The following is a 12,684-nucleotide window of genomic DNA, read 5'->3' on the forward strand; positions in this document are numbered from 1 at the left end:
TCGATGTTTTTCAAACATTCGAATTAGTGCTAATGTTTCTTTTTTGTGAGTAGGATAATTAATTTCACTGTCTGAAAAAGTTCCATACATGTATCTGCATAATAATTCTTTCTTTTGTCCAGGAGGTTTTGCTTTCATAACCCCTCCCCAATATTCGTTAGAGGCATCAGTCTCAATAATAATTAAATCATCATCAGATGGATGATATAATTCAGGAAGGTCCTGACATAAATTCTTTTATTTAGTAATAAGTACTTCATCATCTTCGGTCCACGACCAAATTTAATCCTTCTTAAGTTTTTGCTTAAGTAACTTTCTTTCAGCTGCAAGATTTTTTATAAAACCTTCATTTGAAATGTATGTTAGTAATCCTAAAAACCTTTGTAATTCCTTTTTATCTTTTAGTTTAGTTGGAAAATTTTGAAGTTTTTCCAACACATGCTTTTGCATTAAAAATTTTCCTTTTTCTATTTCTAGTCCCAAATAATTAATTTTTTTCTGAGCTAAAATGGCATTTTTTTTGCTTAATACTACTCCATGCTCAACACATTTATTTAGTACTAATTCTACCTTTTTAAAATGATCATCTAAATCTTTATTTGAAAAAACTAATATATCATCAATATAAATTAGATAAAAATCCTTAAATTCTTCAAGTATTGTATCCATTCTTCGTTGAAAAATACCTTGTGATTGTTTCATTCCCATTGGAAGTACATCCATTCATACTGACCTTGGGGACAACTAAGGGACAACTAAAGGTTGTTAGAGCTTTAGATTCTTCAGTTAGTCTTATTTGATAAAATCCAGATTTACAATCAAAGGTGCTAAACCAATTCATATTCCTAACTCTTTCAATAATTAAATCCTTTCTTGGAAGAAAATATGCATCTCCTTCCATTGCATCATTTATTTGTTTATAATTAATTACCATCCTTCTCTTTCATCTTTTTATTTCATTATGGTTTTCAACATAAAATGCAGGCGCATAATGTTTACTTTGTGATGGTTTTATTAGTCCCTTTTCACATATTTGCTTAATATCTTCAGCAAATTCATCTCTATCCTGTTTTGTGTATATCATTGGTTTACACTTAATTTCTTTTGAGGGATCTTTTAATCTTAGTTCAACTAATTCCATATTTTTATTAATTTATGGATCTAGTGGGTCTTCACTACAAACTTTCTCTAGTAATTCCTCTATATGTGCGGGTATTCTTCTTCCTTGTTCTAAATTTACTAATACATGACACATTTTTCTACAAATTAATCCTATAATTTCACCACGTTTTATCTTGTGTAACTCTGATTGCTTTATTGAATAAGTTGTCTCTGTAGAATGAATTATAGGGATATCTATCATTTCTTTTAATTGTTTTCCTCTAATATATGGAGCCTTAATTGAAATATAGTCTAAGTATTAGGAAAAAGGTGCATATAATCTTAGAAAATTATTTCCTACTATCATATCTAACCCTGTTTTTTGTTGATATACCGTAGGTGCCATAAATAATTTATTTTGAATATTTAAGGTAATTCTAGTAGCTACCCAATTTAATGGATGTATAGATCCATCAGCTATCTGAATTTTTAATGGTTTTTCTAATTTTTCCCATTTACTAAATAATGTTGCTATACAAATACTTGCCCCTGTATCTATATAAACTTCAGTTTCTATATCTTCTTTTTCAATTTTTATTATAATATAAGTACTATTCAAATTCTGTTTCTTCTGAAGATAATTCATACTCTATTTCCTTTGAAGATAGGTTATCTTCTAAATATTCATATACACTACAATCACTATCACTTAGTTCATCTTCTAAGGGCTCTAAATTATATATTTGATATACTTTCTTTATTAGTTTTGATTTTTCTTTAGTTTCTTTAGTATCTTTTTCTTTCTTCTTTGGACATTCATTAGCATAATGTCCCTCTACATTACATATCCAGCAGCATACACATTTCTTTTTTCCTTTTGGGCAATATTTTCTAGGTGTTTGTCTCTTTTTCCTAAAATACTTTTTCTTAGTATTTTTATAGGCTCTTTTCTTTGGATAGGTTTTTCTTAACCTTGGTTTTCTCCTAGGATTTTTCCTACTTCTTTACTACAACCATAATTTCCTGGTAGGTCTAATTCTAATTTATTACAACAAAGTGAAGTACTTCCTAGATTTAAGTTTTTAATTTTTTCCCTTTCTAGACACTGATTTCTTATTTCTTCATATAAAATTTGTATTACTCCTGCTAAGGTATCACCTAATTCTTCTGGTTGAGATTTCCATTTTTCTCTTATACTTGTACTAAGTGGATAAGATAATTTAGATATAAATATATTTGTATATATTAATTGAGTTTTCCTATCTAATTCATAATAATATTTTTTAAATTCACAAATAAAGCTATCTATTTCGCACATATTGCATATTTGCATATTATTTAAATGAGCTTTTGCTCTTTCTCTTAATTGTTTATTTACTTTTGCTTTATGTTCAAGGATATTAAACCATATAAATTCCTTATATATTAATTCTATTATTAATTTAGCAAATTGTTGATTATTTTCAGTCATTCTAGCATATTGTTGCCAAGTTTCATCCTCAATACTCGTTAATTTTTTTAGCACATTCCATGTTGTTCTATAAGCTAATAAATTCTTAACATCCATTAGATTTACTTTACTAAATTTGTCATCGGTTTCTAGAAGCATAATCATATTATTAGACCATCTTTCTAATATTTCTTCTGGATTTCTTACGCAATCAAGGTTTAGTAATTTTTTAGATTTTCCTTCTTCATAATGGGGTTTAAATTCATCCGAAATCTTTGTCCATTTTCCGTTAGCTCTAGTATATCCTCTACGATTCACTGTTTCATTTTCATAGTTTTCCCAATTATCTTCTCTTTTTCTTTTTGATTTTGAATTACTTGTCTCTCCTCTCTCCATAAATATTTTTTAGATTTTCCCATGAGTTAGGATTTAATTACATAATGCTAGCGACGGTTTGGATTTTTGAATCCCCTCTATACATTTGTTGGAATTAATTAATGGTCAAGCATTATTTAGATATTTAAATTATGTCTTATATTTAAGTGATGAGTTCATTCAGGTGTTGATCCTCTCCAACTATTCAGTTGTAACCTTACAACGAAGTTTCTACATGTCTTAATGCTTAGTGTCGTCAATTCTATAGGGGGTGCACCTTCGCATGTAAATGTATGTGGGGTAATTACTCTCTCAGAGGTAATTGAAACAAAGACTTAAATTAGAGTTCCTAAATTCTCAATGGTCCTAAAGTCTTCATTCACTATCCTCCCATATCTTCTCAAGTCTTCAAGTTGTTTTGCTTTGCCGATTTGCATGATTTCTTCGTGAATTACATCAAAACATCATAAAATTGTTATGTACCAAAAAATTAGAATTACATGACTCGAAATGAAATCATTACAAAATGTCCTGAAAACCATATGCAGCTAGGTGAAACAGTTACAGAATTCGGACCTTCACCAGGATGCACATGGTATTCAGAAACTTTATGAAATTCAAGATTGGTGGCGGCATTGCTTTAAACGATGTTGGTAGAAGCATTTGTGTTAGACGTCATGGAAGCTTGAAGAAGATTCGTCTATATGGCCAATAAGGTTGCACGCTATAGGGGGTGAATATCGTTTTGAAAAAAAAAACGAAGTTTTAACAAAAAGCTATTTGAATTGATTTGACTATTGAAAACAAACTTGAACAATCACAAAAATATGCAAAAAGATAAAGCTATGTGCTAATAAGATTCAATATAGAATGGAGATATTCACAATAAAAATATTATTACAATCAAAACTTAATGGTTCTTGAACAATTTTTAAAACTAGACAATTTCAAAACCAAACCTATATGAAAATATAACAAGCTATCAATCAAAAGCACAATGCATATGTAATTGAAGAATCGAATAGTAATTGAAATCAATTGATCTAAGCTAAGTACAAAAATTCAATTCAAAGAATTAGATTAATTTTTATCGAAAACAACTTAGATCAATACAAGTTTCTATCCTAACAATTAATCAATTAACACATGCAACAATTTAAAGTAAAGAGGATAAGAAAGAGAGATAACACCGATCTTTTTATAGTAATTTGCTATTTCTCATCCTCGCTAGAGCTACGTCTACTCTTGGTGAAAAACGCCTCCACCAAGGTCATCCACTAATAGTAACAATGTTGAACACAAATGTGATTAAAAGAGTTCCATGAAGCTAAACTAGTTCTTCAACCCCTATGTAAACACTCCTCCAAACTTCAAATAACCTTTGAATTTGGTGCTTCTTGAATTTTCGAATCCTTGATTACCCATGCACCCCTTCGAGCTCTTCACTCAAGTCTTCGATGCTACGTCCGGTAAACGAATCCCCTTCGATTGCAAGAACGGTTAGAAAGACCCCCAAGATCATTAGAGGTGGAATGGGATTATTCACTTCACTTTGGAACCTTAATTAAGCCCAACCAAATTCCTTGAGAGAACCAACTTAAAATCCCCATAAGCACCCTAGCAATCAATTTCACTTAATGTACAAAGTGATTATATGAAAAAGTGTTTAATCTTGAAGAATTTATGAACAATGAGTTTTTTAGACCTAGAGAGAATAGATGCAAATGATACAATAATTTTGGTATGATGAGAAGGTGGGTATATATAGAAAGTGAGGGCAAGTACAAATTTTCGTCCAAAAACAACTACATGAATCGATTCACTAAATGTATGATTCGATTCAAGCAGCTAAAATACAAAACTGGAAACAAGAAGAATGCTATGAAGATGGAAGCGTATCATGTGAGATTTGAGTCGATTCAAAGTGCCCAGAATGAAGGTTGATACGACTCAAAAAAGTTTGAATCGATTCATGGCAAGTCAGAAACATTTTGTGATACGATTCACACATTTTTTAGTTGATTCAAAAATGAATCGATTCATAATTTTGTGAAACCATCCTAAGTCAGAGACATTGGGTGATACGTTCAGGTATGTCTGAATCGATTCAACCTGCAGAAAACACAATTTTGACAACATAAGTGACTAGCTTGAGTTATAAGAAACACATACCATACGACAACTAAAGGCAAGATGAATCACAGTGATTGCTAGATGCTTTAACAAAAAACTAATGAAAATCAACAACTCACTAAGGCATCATCAAAACAAAGATTATTACTATTACTGATAGCAAGCTTCAAAGATAACTCTGAAGTTGAAGAAAATACAAAGAAAGATATAAAAAAAAAATATATAAGAAAAAAGGAAAAAAATTCCTTGAATTCAAAGAAATCATAAGAATCTTCTTAGAAATCAAAAGAAACTCCAAGAAAATTAACGAATGATGGAGCAAGAGCTCGAAAAGGTCATGATGCCATATTATTAAGTACAAGTTAGTTACAAACACTCAATTTAGAGAGATAATAATCTTGATGGTTAACTTGTCTAACAAGTTACGGGGTTATAACTAAATAGATCTTGCTATAATGATGAGGTGTCAATTGATCTTGCTATAACCAGTGTAGTGTTGGAAACACTTGCATCTTCTATTAGTGTATTGGCTTCAAGGACTAAAGCTCTATACGAAGGATACCTTCTTTTTTTTTTTTAAGTGTCATGCATACCAAAGTTTCCCCTTGCTTTCATCGAAGTTTGGTAATACATCATGTGGTATATAAACGACACGAAACTTATTATTATTATTATTATTATTATTATAACAGTAATTATTATTTTCTTGCATGTGCGATATAGTAGTATTTGTATATCAATATTACGACGATAAACATGAATGATTTTCTATACACGCTATGCAAATCAACTCCAAACCTACCCTTTGAAAAGTCTATAAATAGAAGTTTAACCCATGAACCAATTACAAAACAAACACACACATCTATCATTGAAACTTCACAAACCATGAAATCAACATTATTTACCTTTTCTCTCCTCTTTTCCTTTACCTACTTTCCATTAGCTTTTACTGAAACAGTTGAAGACATAAATGGAAACCCCGTATTTCCTGGTGGCAAATACTATATTGCACCACTTATATCTAAAGGAGGAGGTGGTGGATTGAAGCTTGGTAAAACAGGAGACTCAGAATGTCCAGTTACTGTCCTACAAGATTTTTCTGAGGTTGTTAGAGGCTTTCCAGTTAGGTTTATCATTCGAGTAAGACGTGGTGTCATCTTTACAACTGACGAACTAGATATTGAGTTTGTTAAGAAACCAAAGTGTGCTGAATCTGCAAAATGGGTTCTAGCTCATGATGACTTCCCTACATCTTGGGTAGGTATTGGTGATAATATTGATGCATTTCAAGGTAAATTTAAAATTGAGACACTTGGTTCAGGATCAGGAGCATACAAGCTTGTGTATTGTCCATTGTTCAGTGCTCCACCTGGTGCTTGTAGTGATATTGGGAGGTATAGAGATGAGAATGGATGGCGTTTGGTCCCAACTGAAAATGATCCCTTTAGGGTTGTATTTGTTGATGCTACTGAATCTGAAAAAGCTGTAGTTTGAATCAAATTTCCAAGCTAGGGTTACTGAATAATATTTATGTAATAAAAATAGCTCTATTAAGGGTTGTGCATCTTACAAGCCCCCCTATAAAGAGCTTGTGTAAATAAGTCTTTAGTTCTTAAAGATATTTGAATTTTGGTTATGTTCATTGAATTTTGGGTTGACATTTTTGTTATTCCAATTATATCCTTAAGTAAATTCTTCTACAATAAAAAGGACAATTCGGTGCACTAAAGTTTCTGCATACGTAGGGTTCGGAAAAGGGTCCCGCTATTTAGTGTACTGTACGCAGTCTTACCCTGTTTTTTACACAAGAGATTGTTTCCATAACTTGAACCTGTGACCTTTCAGTCACATGACAACAACTATACCAATTGCGCCAAGGTTACCTCTCTATAAAAATCTTCTACAATACAAAAAAAATTCTATAAAAATGTTATATTGTTCGTGTTATTAAATACATAAAAGACAATTTTTTTTTTTTATTCTTTCACACCACAATGTCTCTTCTATGTACATATCCAGTTAAAAATGAACTATAGGTAACTAGATTGTCTCTTCCCTTCCATCCATCATCCTTTCCTTCAATCCATAATCGTTTCATCTTGAATTCATCATCCATCGTCGTTTCCATTTCCTCTTCATCCAAATTGCATGTTCGTTTTCTTTGTCTTGAAACTTAATATTCACTCCTTCACTTATGATAAAGTATTTTGTTCAGACATCTAGGATTTGTCTTTTAACTATTTTGTTTAGGTTGTTTAGTATTATTATGACTAATAAAAAATTATGGATTGAAATCTAAACTTTTTTTTTTACAGGGGGGTAAACCGAAACTCGCCCAAATTACAAGGGGGTAAAGACATATTAACCCTAAAAAATATATGGCATCTAAGATTTTAGTAATTTATGTGTTAAGTATTTTGTGGACTTTAAACATTGAGTTATTTATGACTATATGCAATTTATAACATATATTTATCATTATTTTTGTTTTGGTGGAATCCATCGATTTTGATTGTGAATTACGATTTTGAATTTTGATACCCTATATCAATTCTACAAAACAAGTTGAGTAAAATTCTTCAATTTTTATTGTGATTTTACAATTTTCGTTTTTTCTAATCCTTTCAATCTGAAGCAAAGTCCCAATTTTAACATCATTAACTCAAAACCTCTCTTAATTTATAGAGCTAATTTGCATGAGAAATATTTAATCATGTTTATCTAGATTTGGATGTAAAATTACTATATATTATTGTAAATAAAAGATTAATGCAGTTTGAATTTTTGTATATACAAACAAGTATATGATGTGGCTGAAAATTGTAAAAGATTTCAACTCAATGTTATTGTTCATGATGTCCTGCCGTGTACGTTTTGTTTCATGCGAAATGGTTGAAGATTTAGGTCTATTGATAGTGAATTAAAGCATACTATATTATCAATTGAGAATTATTTTTGGACAACTCATCAACCCCTAAGTACCCTTTTTTTGTGACAAAAACCCCTAAGCACCTTGAGAGATAAAGACATAGAAAGTATAGTTTTGTTTTATTTTTAATAGCAAAAATACATTCATAAATAGGAATGAGATAAGTACAAATAATACTTGTTTTTTCAAAAGGGGAAAAGTACAAGGAGTTATCAACTCAAACAAAGAATAAAAAAAAAATCACTTCATACAAAGAGGATTTAAGAACCACTCATAAAACGCACAAGGCGCCCTTTTTTCTAGCAAATAGCCACCTTCAAAACGTGACTTTGATATCATCTATTATTTCCTCTGCTCGAAATGACTCGGATGAAACGATAATCTCATTTTTAGCCTCCCAAATTCTTCAAATGGTTGTATGCCAAACAAAGGTAATGTGATAAATATGATATGTTGATGAGGTAACATAAATTGATACAAGGGAAATTAAATATTGAAAAATTATAAATGTCTAAATATCCACTCTTATCAGCATGGTCTGATCGGAGTAGTAGATATTTGTGTTTCTTAATCATATTCATTGATAATTTGATTTATTATCGTTATGAAAAAATAGATTTAAGTAGTTATTTTGAGGTGCAAAATTATACGCCTAAATACTTCTATTTATTAAAAAAAAATAGATTTTTGAATAAAAAAATAGTAATATCATAGTTAAAATGTATACATACACACTCCTTAAAAAAAAAATATGTATACGCACACACGTGTAGGTGCATGTGCAACAAGCTAGAGACGGTCACATTGTTTTAGCCGCCAAGATAAGATTTACAGTTTTTAATATTTTCCATGCTGTTTTTGGGCCTCCTGTCAGAAAAAGAAAAAAAAAAACTAATTTGCAGTCTCACCTTCAAATAGTTGTGATTATTTTTTATTAGAAATTAGAAAAGATTCATTTTTGGGACATTTTAAGTAGGAAGTTAGTTAGGTAGCTTAACTTATTTGAGTTAAAGTTAAGTATTAGAAGGTTCAGAGTTCATGTTCTGATAAAGAGAAAAACTAACATACTAACATTCGTCATTTAAAATTTATATTATACTACCTCCGTTTCATAATACTTGTCGCTTTTGAAAAAATTACGCATATTAAGAAATCAAATAAATTTTGTTATTTCCTTAACCATTTATTATTTTATTATATTATTTTTCTCTCTGTATAATAAATAGGTAAGGGTATTATTGACAATTTAATAATTAATGTTGCATTAAAACTTGAAAGTGGCAAGTAAAGTGAAACAAAATTATTTTCCAAAAGTGACATGTATTGTGAAACGAAGGGAGTATATAACAAATACATGGTTTTGGGATGGTGATTTCACTTCTAATTTTACCCTTAAACAAATTTTATGTTATATTGTTGTGTCATTCAATAAGATAAATATAGTTTAATAATATGAAACTATTATTCATAATTTATATGCAATAAAAAAGCATATAGACGAACCCAAAGTGCTCGTCTGAACCCAAAGTGCTCGTCTGAACGCTAGGTATATCATCTTATCATATATAAAGAAAATACATGAGTTTTTGATGACTTTTTCCTTTCCTATTTTACCCTTCATTTAAACTATTTTATTAACTATTTTATTCTATTATAATATTTTTTAAATTATTAATTAGAAAAACTAAATCCATTAAAATAGGTATTACCCCACTGCAATATATAGGAACAATATTGATACATCATAATAAGATCTTACTTAAAAAAAAAGAGGTGACTTTTTTGTAACTTATTTGCCATACATATTATATCATATTATATGTTAAAATTCGTATCTCTTTATAATCTTATTTGCCAAACATATTTTATCATATTCTATTCATGGTTGGCATTTACCTCAGTTAGATGTTCGCATTCTCACATGGTAATTTATCTGAGCAGTATATATGAGGGTTCCTCAAGGCAGACTGTGCTGATAAAATCGGAGGCCCATGTTCAAATATTAAAAAGGGCTTCCAATGGAATAACATAGATTTTTTAAGCAATAGTAATTATCTATTTAAGTTTTAAATAACATAAAAAATAGTCATTTTTATAAATTAAATTGTAAATTTGATAAACAAAAATCGTAACAGCCTAATAGTTATGTATGTGATTGAGACTTTTATATTTGGTTCAAATTCACACAAATGCTTGAGATTGAACCTCAAGATTAAATACCTAAGTGCATTCTATTTTACCACCAAACCATTACAAGCTAAGGTGTTTATTAATTTTTTTTTATTTATTATATATACACTTTGCACTTTAGAAAGAGAAAAAAGTTTGAGGCTCCTAAATATAAATATGTGAGGCCTGACATCGTAGCTCATCTTTAGCTTGCTAAGGGTCGGACCTGCTTAAGGTGTCACATCTCCTAAGCCAGATTAAGTATGTAAACTGCTTAAGTCATCGATAGTTTGAAAAGCTAAAACAAATTTTATTTGTTAATGGGTTTTAATAAGCTAACTCTGATCATACTCTCTCTATTAAACACACCTCCATATCTTTCACTATCATTCTTGTGTTAGTGAATGATATAGTCTTAGTTGGCTGATCACTCACAGTTTTTATGAACTTAAAAGCAGCTTTAAACACAACATTTCGTATAAAAAATTTAGGCCAACGAAAATTCTTTCTTAGGCTTTAAGTAGCGCGCAAGGGTGTATCATTGTGTCAAAGAAAATATTGTTTAGAACTATCTGAAGAAGAAGCAACAAAACTCTGCTATTTTTCTATGCCAAAATTCTGTCAAATCAAAGAGCGCAAAAACACTTAGGATTATTTTCAATTTTATATCTTAGAAATCCTAAGGAGTGAGTTTGTTCATTTGTTCAGTTTACACTCACTAGTTAGAAAGAGTGTAAGAACAAATTAACTTCTTTTCAGTTGGGGCAAAGATTTTAGAAAGTCTCTCGCCTGAGTGCTTGAGCAGATAAGTCTCTTGACGAAGTCTTGAGCAACTAGGAAGTCTCAATCAGTTTTGATTGAGCAGGGTAAAGACTTAAGCAGCTGTGCATAAGCAAGCAAAGTCTCTTGCACGGGTTCTTAGAAAAAGAAGTCTTTAGGTAGAGTCCTAGAGCATAGAAGTCTCTCGCAGTTGTACTTGAGCATTGAGAAGTCTCTTGCTATGTCCTTGAGCAAATTGTAATCAAGATTGGTTATACTAAAATCCCTTGGAAGTGCAAGGGTACTGGACTACTCCCGTTTTGTAGGAGGAACTAGTATAAACTGTTTTATTTCTTTCTTCTCTCTCTGACTCTTTATCTTTAATTTGCATGTTATTTATTTCCACTGCTTTCAGACTCTGAGTCAGAATCTGCAACATCAGATTCTAGAGCATAGAAGTATCTTGCACGGGTCCTTAAGCAAAAGAAGTGCTTAGGTAGAGTCCTACAACATAGAAATCTCTCGCAGTTATGCTTGAGCATTGAGAAGTCTCTTGGTATTTCCTTAAGCAAATTGTAATCAAGATTGGTTATACTAAAATCCCTTGGAAGTGCAAGGGGACTCGACTCCTCTCGTTTTCTAGGAGGAACTAGTATGATATGTTTTGTTTCTTTCTTCTCTCTCTGACCCTCTTATCTTTAATTTGCGTGTTATTTATTTCCGCTGCTTTCAGACTCTGAGTCAGAATCTGCAACATCAGATTCTGACCATATTTGCTTTTAACACTCAGAAGAAACTGAAGAAAAGACTCACACAATTCAACCCCCCTTAAGCAAAAGAAGTGTTTAGGTAGAGTGCTAGAGCATAGAAGTCTCTCGTAGTTATGCTTGAGCATTGAGAAGTCTCTTGGTATGTCCTTGAGCAAATTGTAATCAAGATTGGTTATACGAAAATCCCTTAGAAGTGCAAGGGGATTGGACTACTCCCGTTTTCTAGGAGGAACCAGTATAAACTGTTTTATTTTTTTCTTCTCTCTCTGACTCTTTATCTTTAATTTGCGTGTTATTTATTTCCACTGCTTTCAGACTCTGAGTCAGAATCTGCAACATCAGATTCTAGAGCATAGAAGTATCTTGCACGGGTCCTTAAGCAAAAGAAGTGCTTAGGTAGAGTCCTACAACATAGAAATCTCTCGCAGTTATGCTTGAGCATTGAGAAGTCTCTTGGTATGTCCTTGAGCAAATTGAAATCAAGATTGGTTATACTAAAATCCCTTGGAAGTGCAAGGGGACTCGACTACTCTCGTTTTCTAGGAGGAACTAGTATGATCTGTTTTGTTTCTTTCTTCGCTCTCTGACCCTCTTATCTTTAATTTACGTGTTATTTATTTCCGCTGCTTTCAAACTCTGAGTCAGAATCTGCAACATCAGATTCTGACCATATTTGCTTTTAACACTCAGAAGAAACTGAAGAAAAGACTCACACAATTCAACCCCCCTTGAGCAAAAGAAGTGTTTAGGTAGAGTCCTAGAGCATAGAAGTCTCTCGCAGTTATGCTTGAGCATTGAGAAGTCTCTCGGTATGTCCTTGAGCAAATTGTAATCAAGATTGGTTATACTAAAATCCCTTAGAAGTGCAAGGGGATTGGACTACTCCCGTTTTCTAGGAGGAACCAGTATAAACTGTTTTATTTTATTCTTCTCTCTCTGACTCTTTATCTTTAATTTACGTGTTATTTATTTACGCTGCTTTTAGACACTGAGTC

General features: G+C 31.2%; 1 protein-coding gene across 1 annotated transcript; it reads left to right on the forward strand.

Moving 5' to 3' along the window:
• The first annotated feature begins 5,910 nt into the window (after nt 1-5,910).
• On the forward strand, nt 5,911-6,709 carry LOC11444966 (kunitz-type trypsin inhibitor-like 2 protein). Its single transcript, XM_003619505.4, has one exon. It carries the CDS (start codon nt 5,948-5,950, stop codon nt 6,554-6,556), a length of 609 nt encoding a protein of 202 aa, XP_003619553.2. The 5' UTR covers nt 5,911-5,947; the 3' UTR covers nt 6,557-6,709.
• Nucleotides 6,710-12,684: the final 5,975 nt, after the last annotated feature.

This window comes from Medicago truncatula, chromosome 6 (assembly GCF_003473485.1).
Source record: "Medicago truncatula cultivar Jemalong A17 chromosome 6, MtrunA17r5.0-ANR, whole genome shotgun sequence".
Lineage (NCBI taxonomy): Eukaryota > Viridiplantae > Streptophyta > Magnoliopsida > Fabales > Fabaceae > Medicago > Medicago truncatula.

Coding starts and splice junctions, on each gene's coding strand:
- LOC11444966 (XM_003619505.4), top strand. CDS start 5,948: ATGAAATCAACATTATTTACCTTTTCTCTCCTCTTTTCCTTTACCTAC.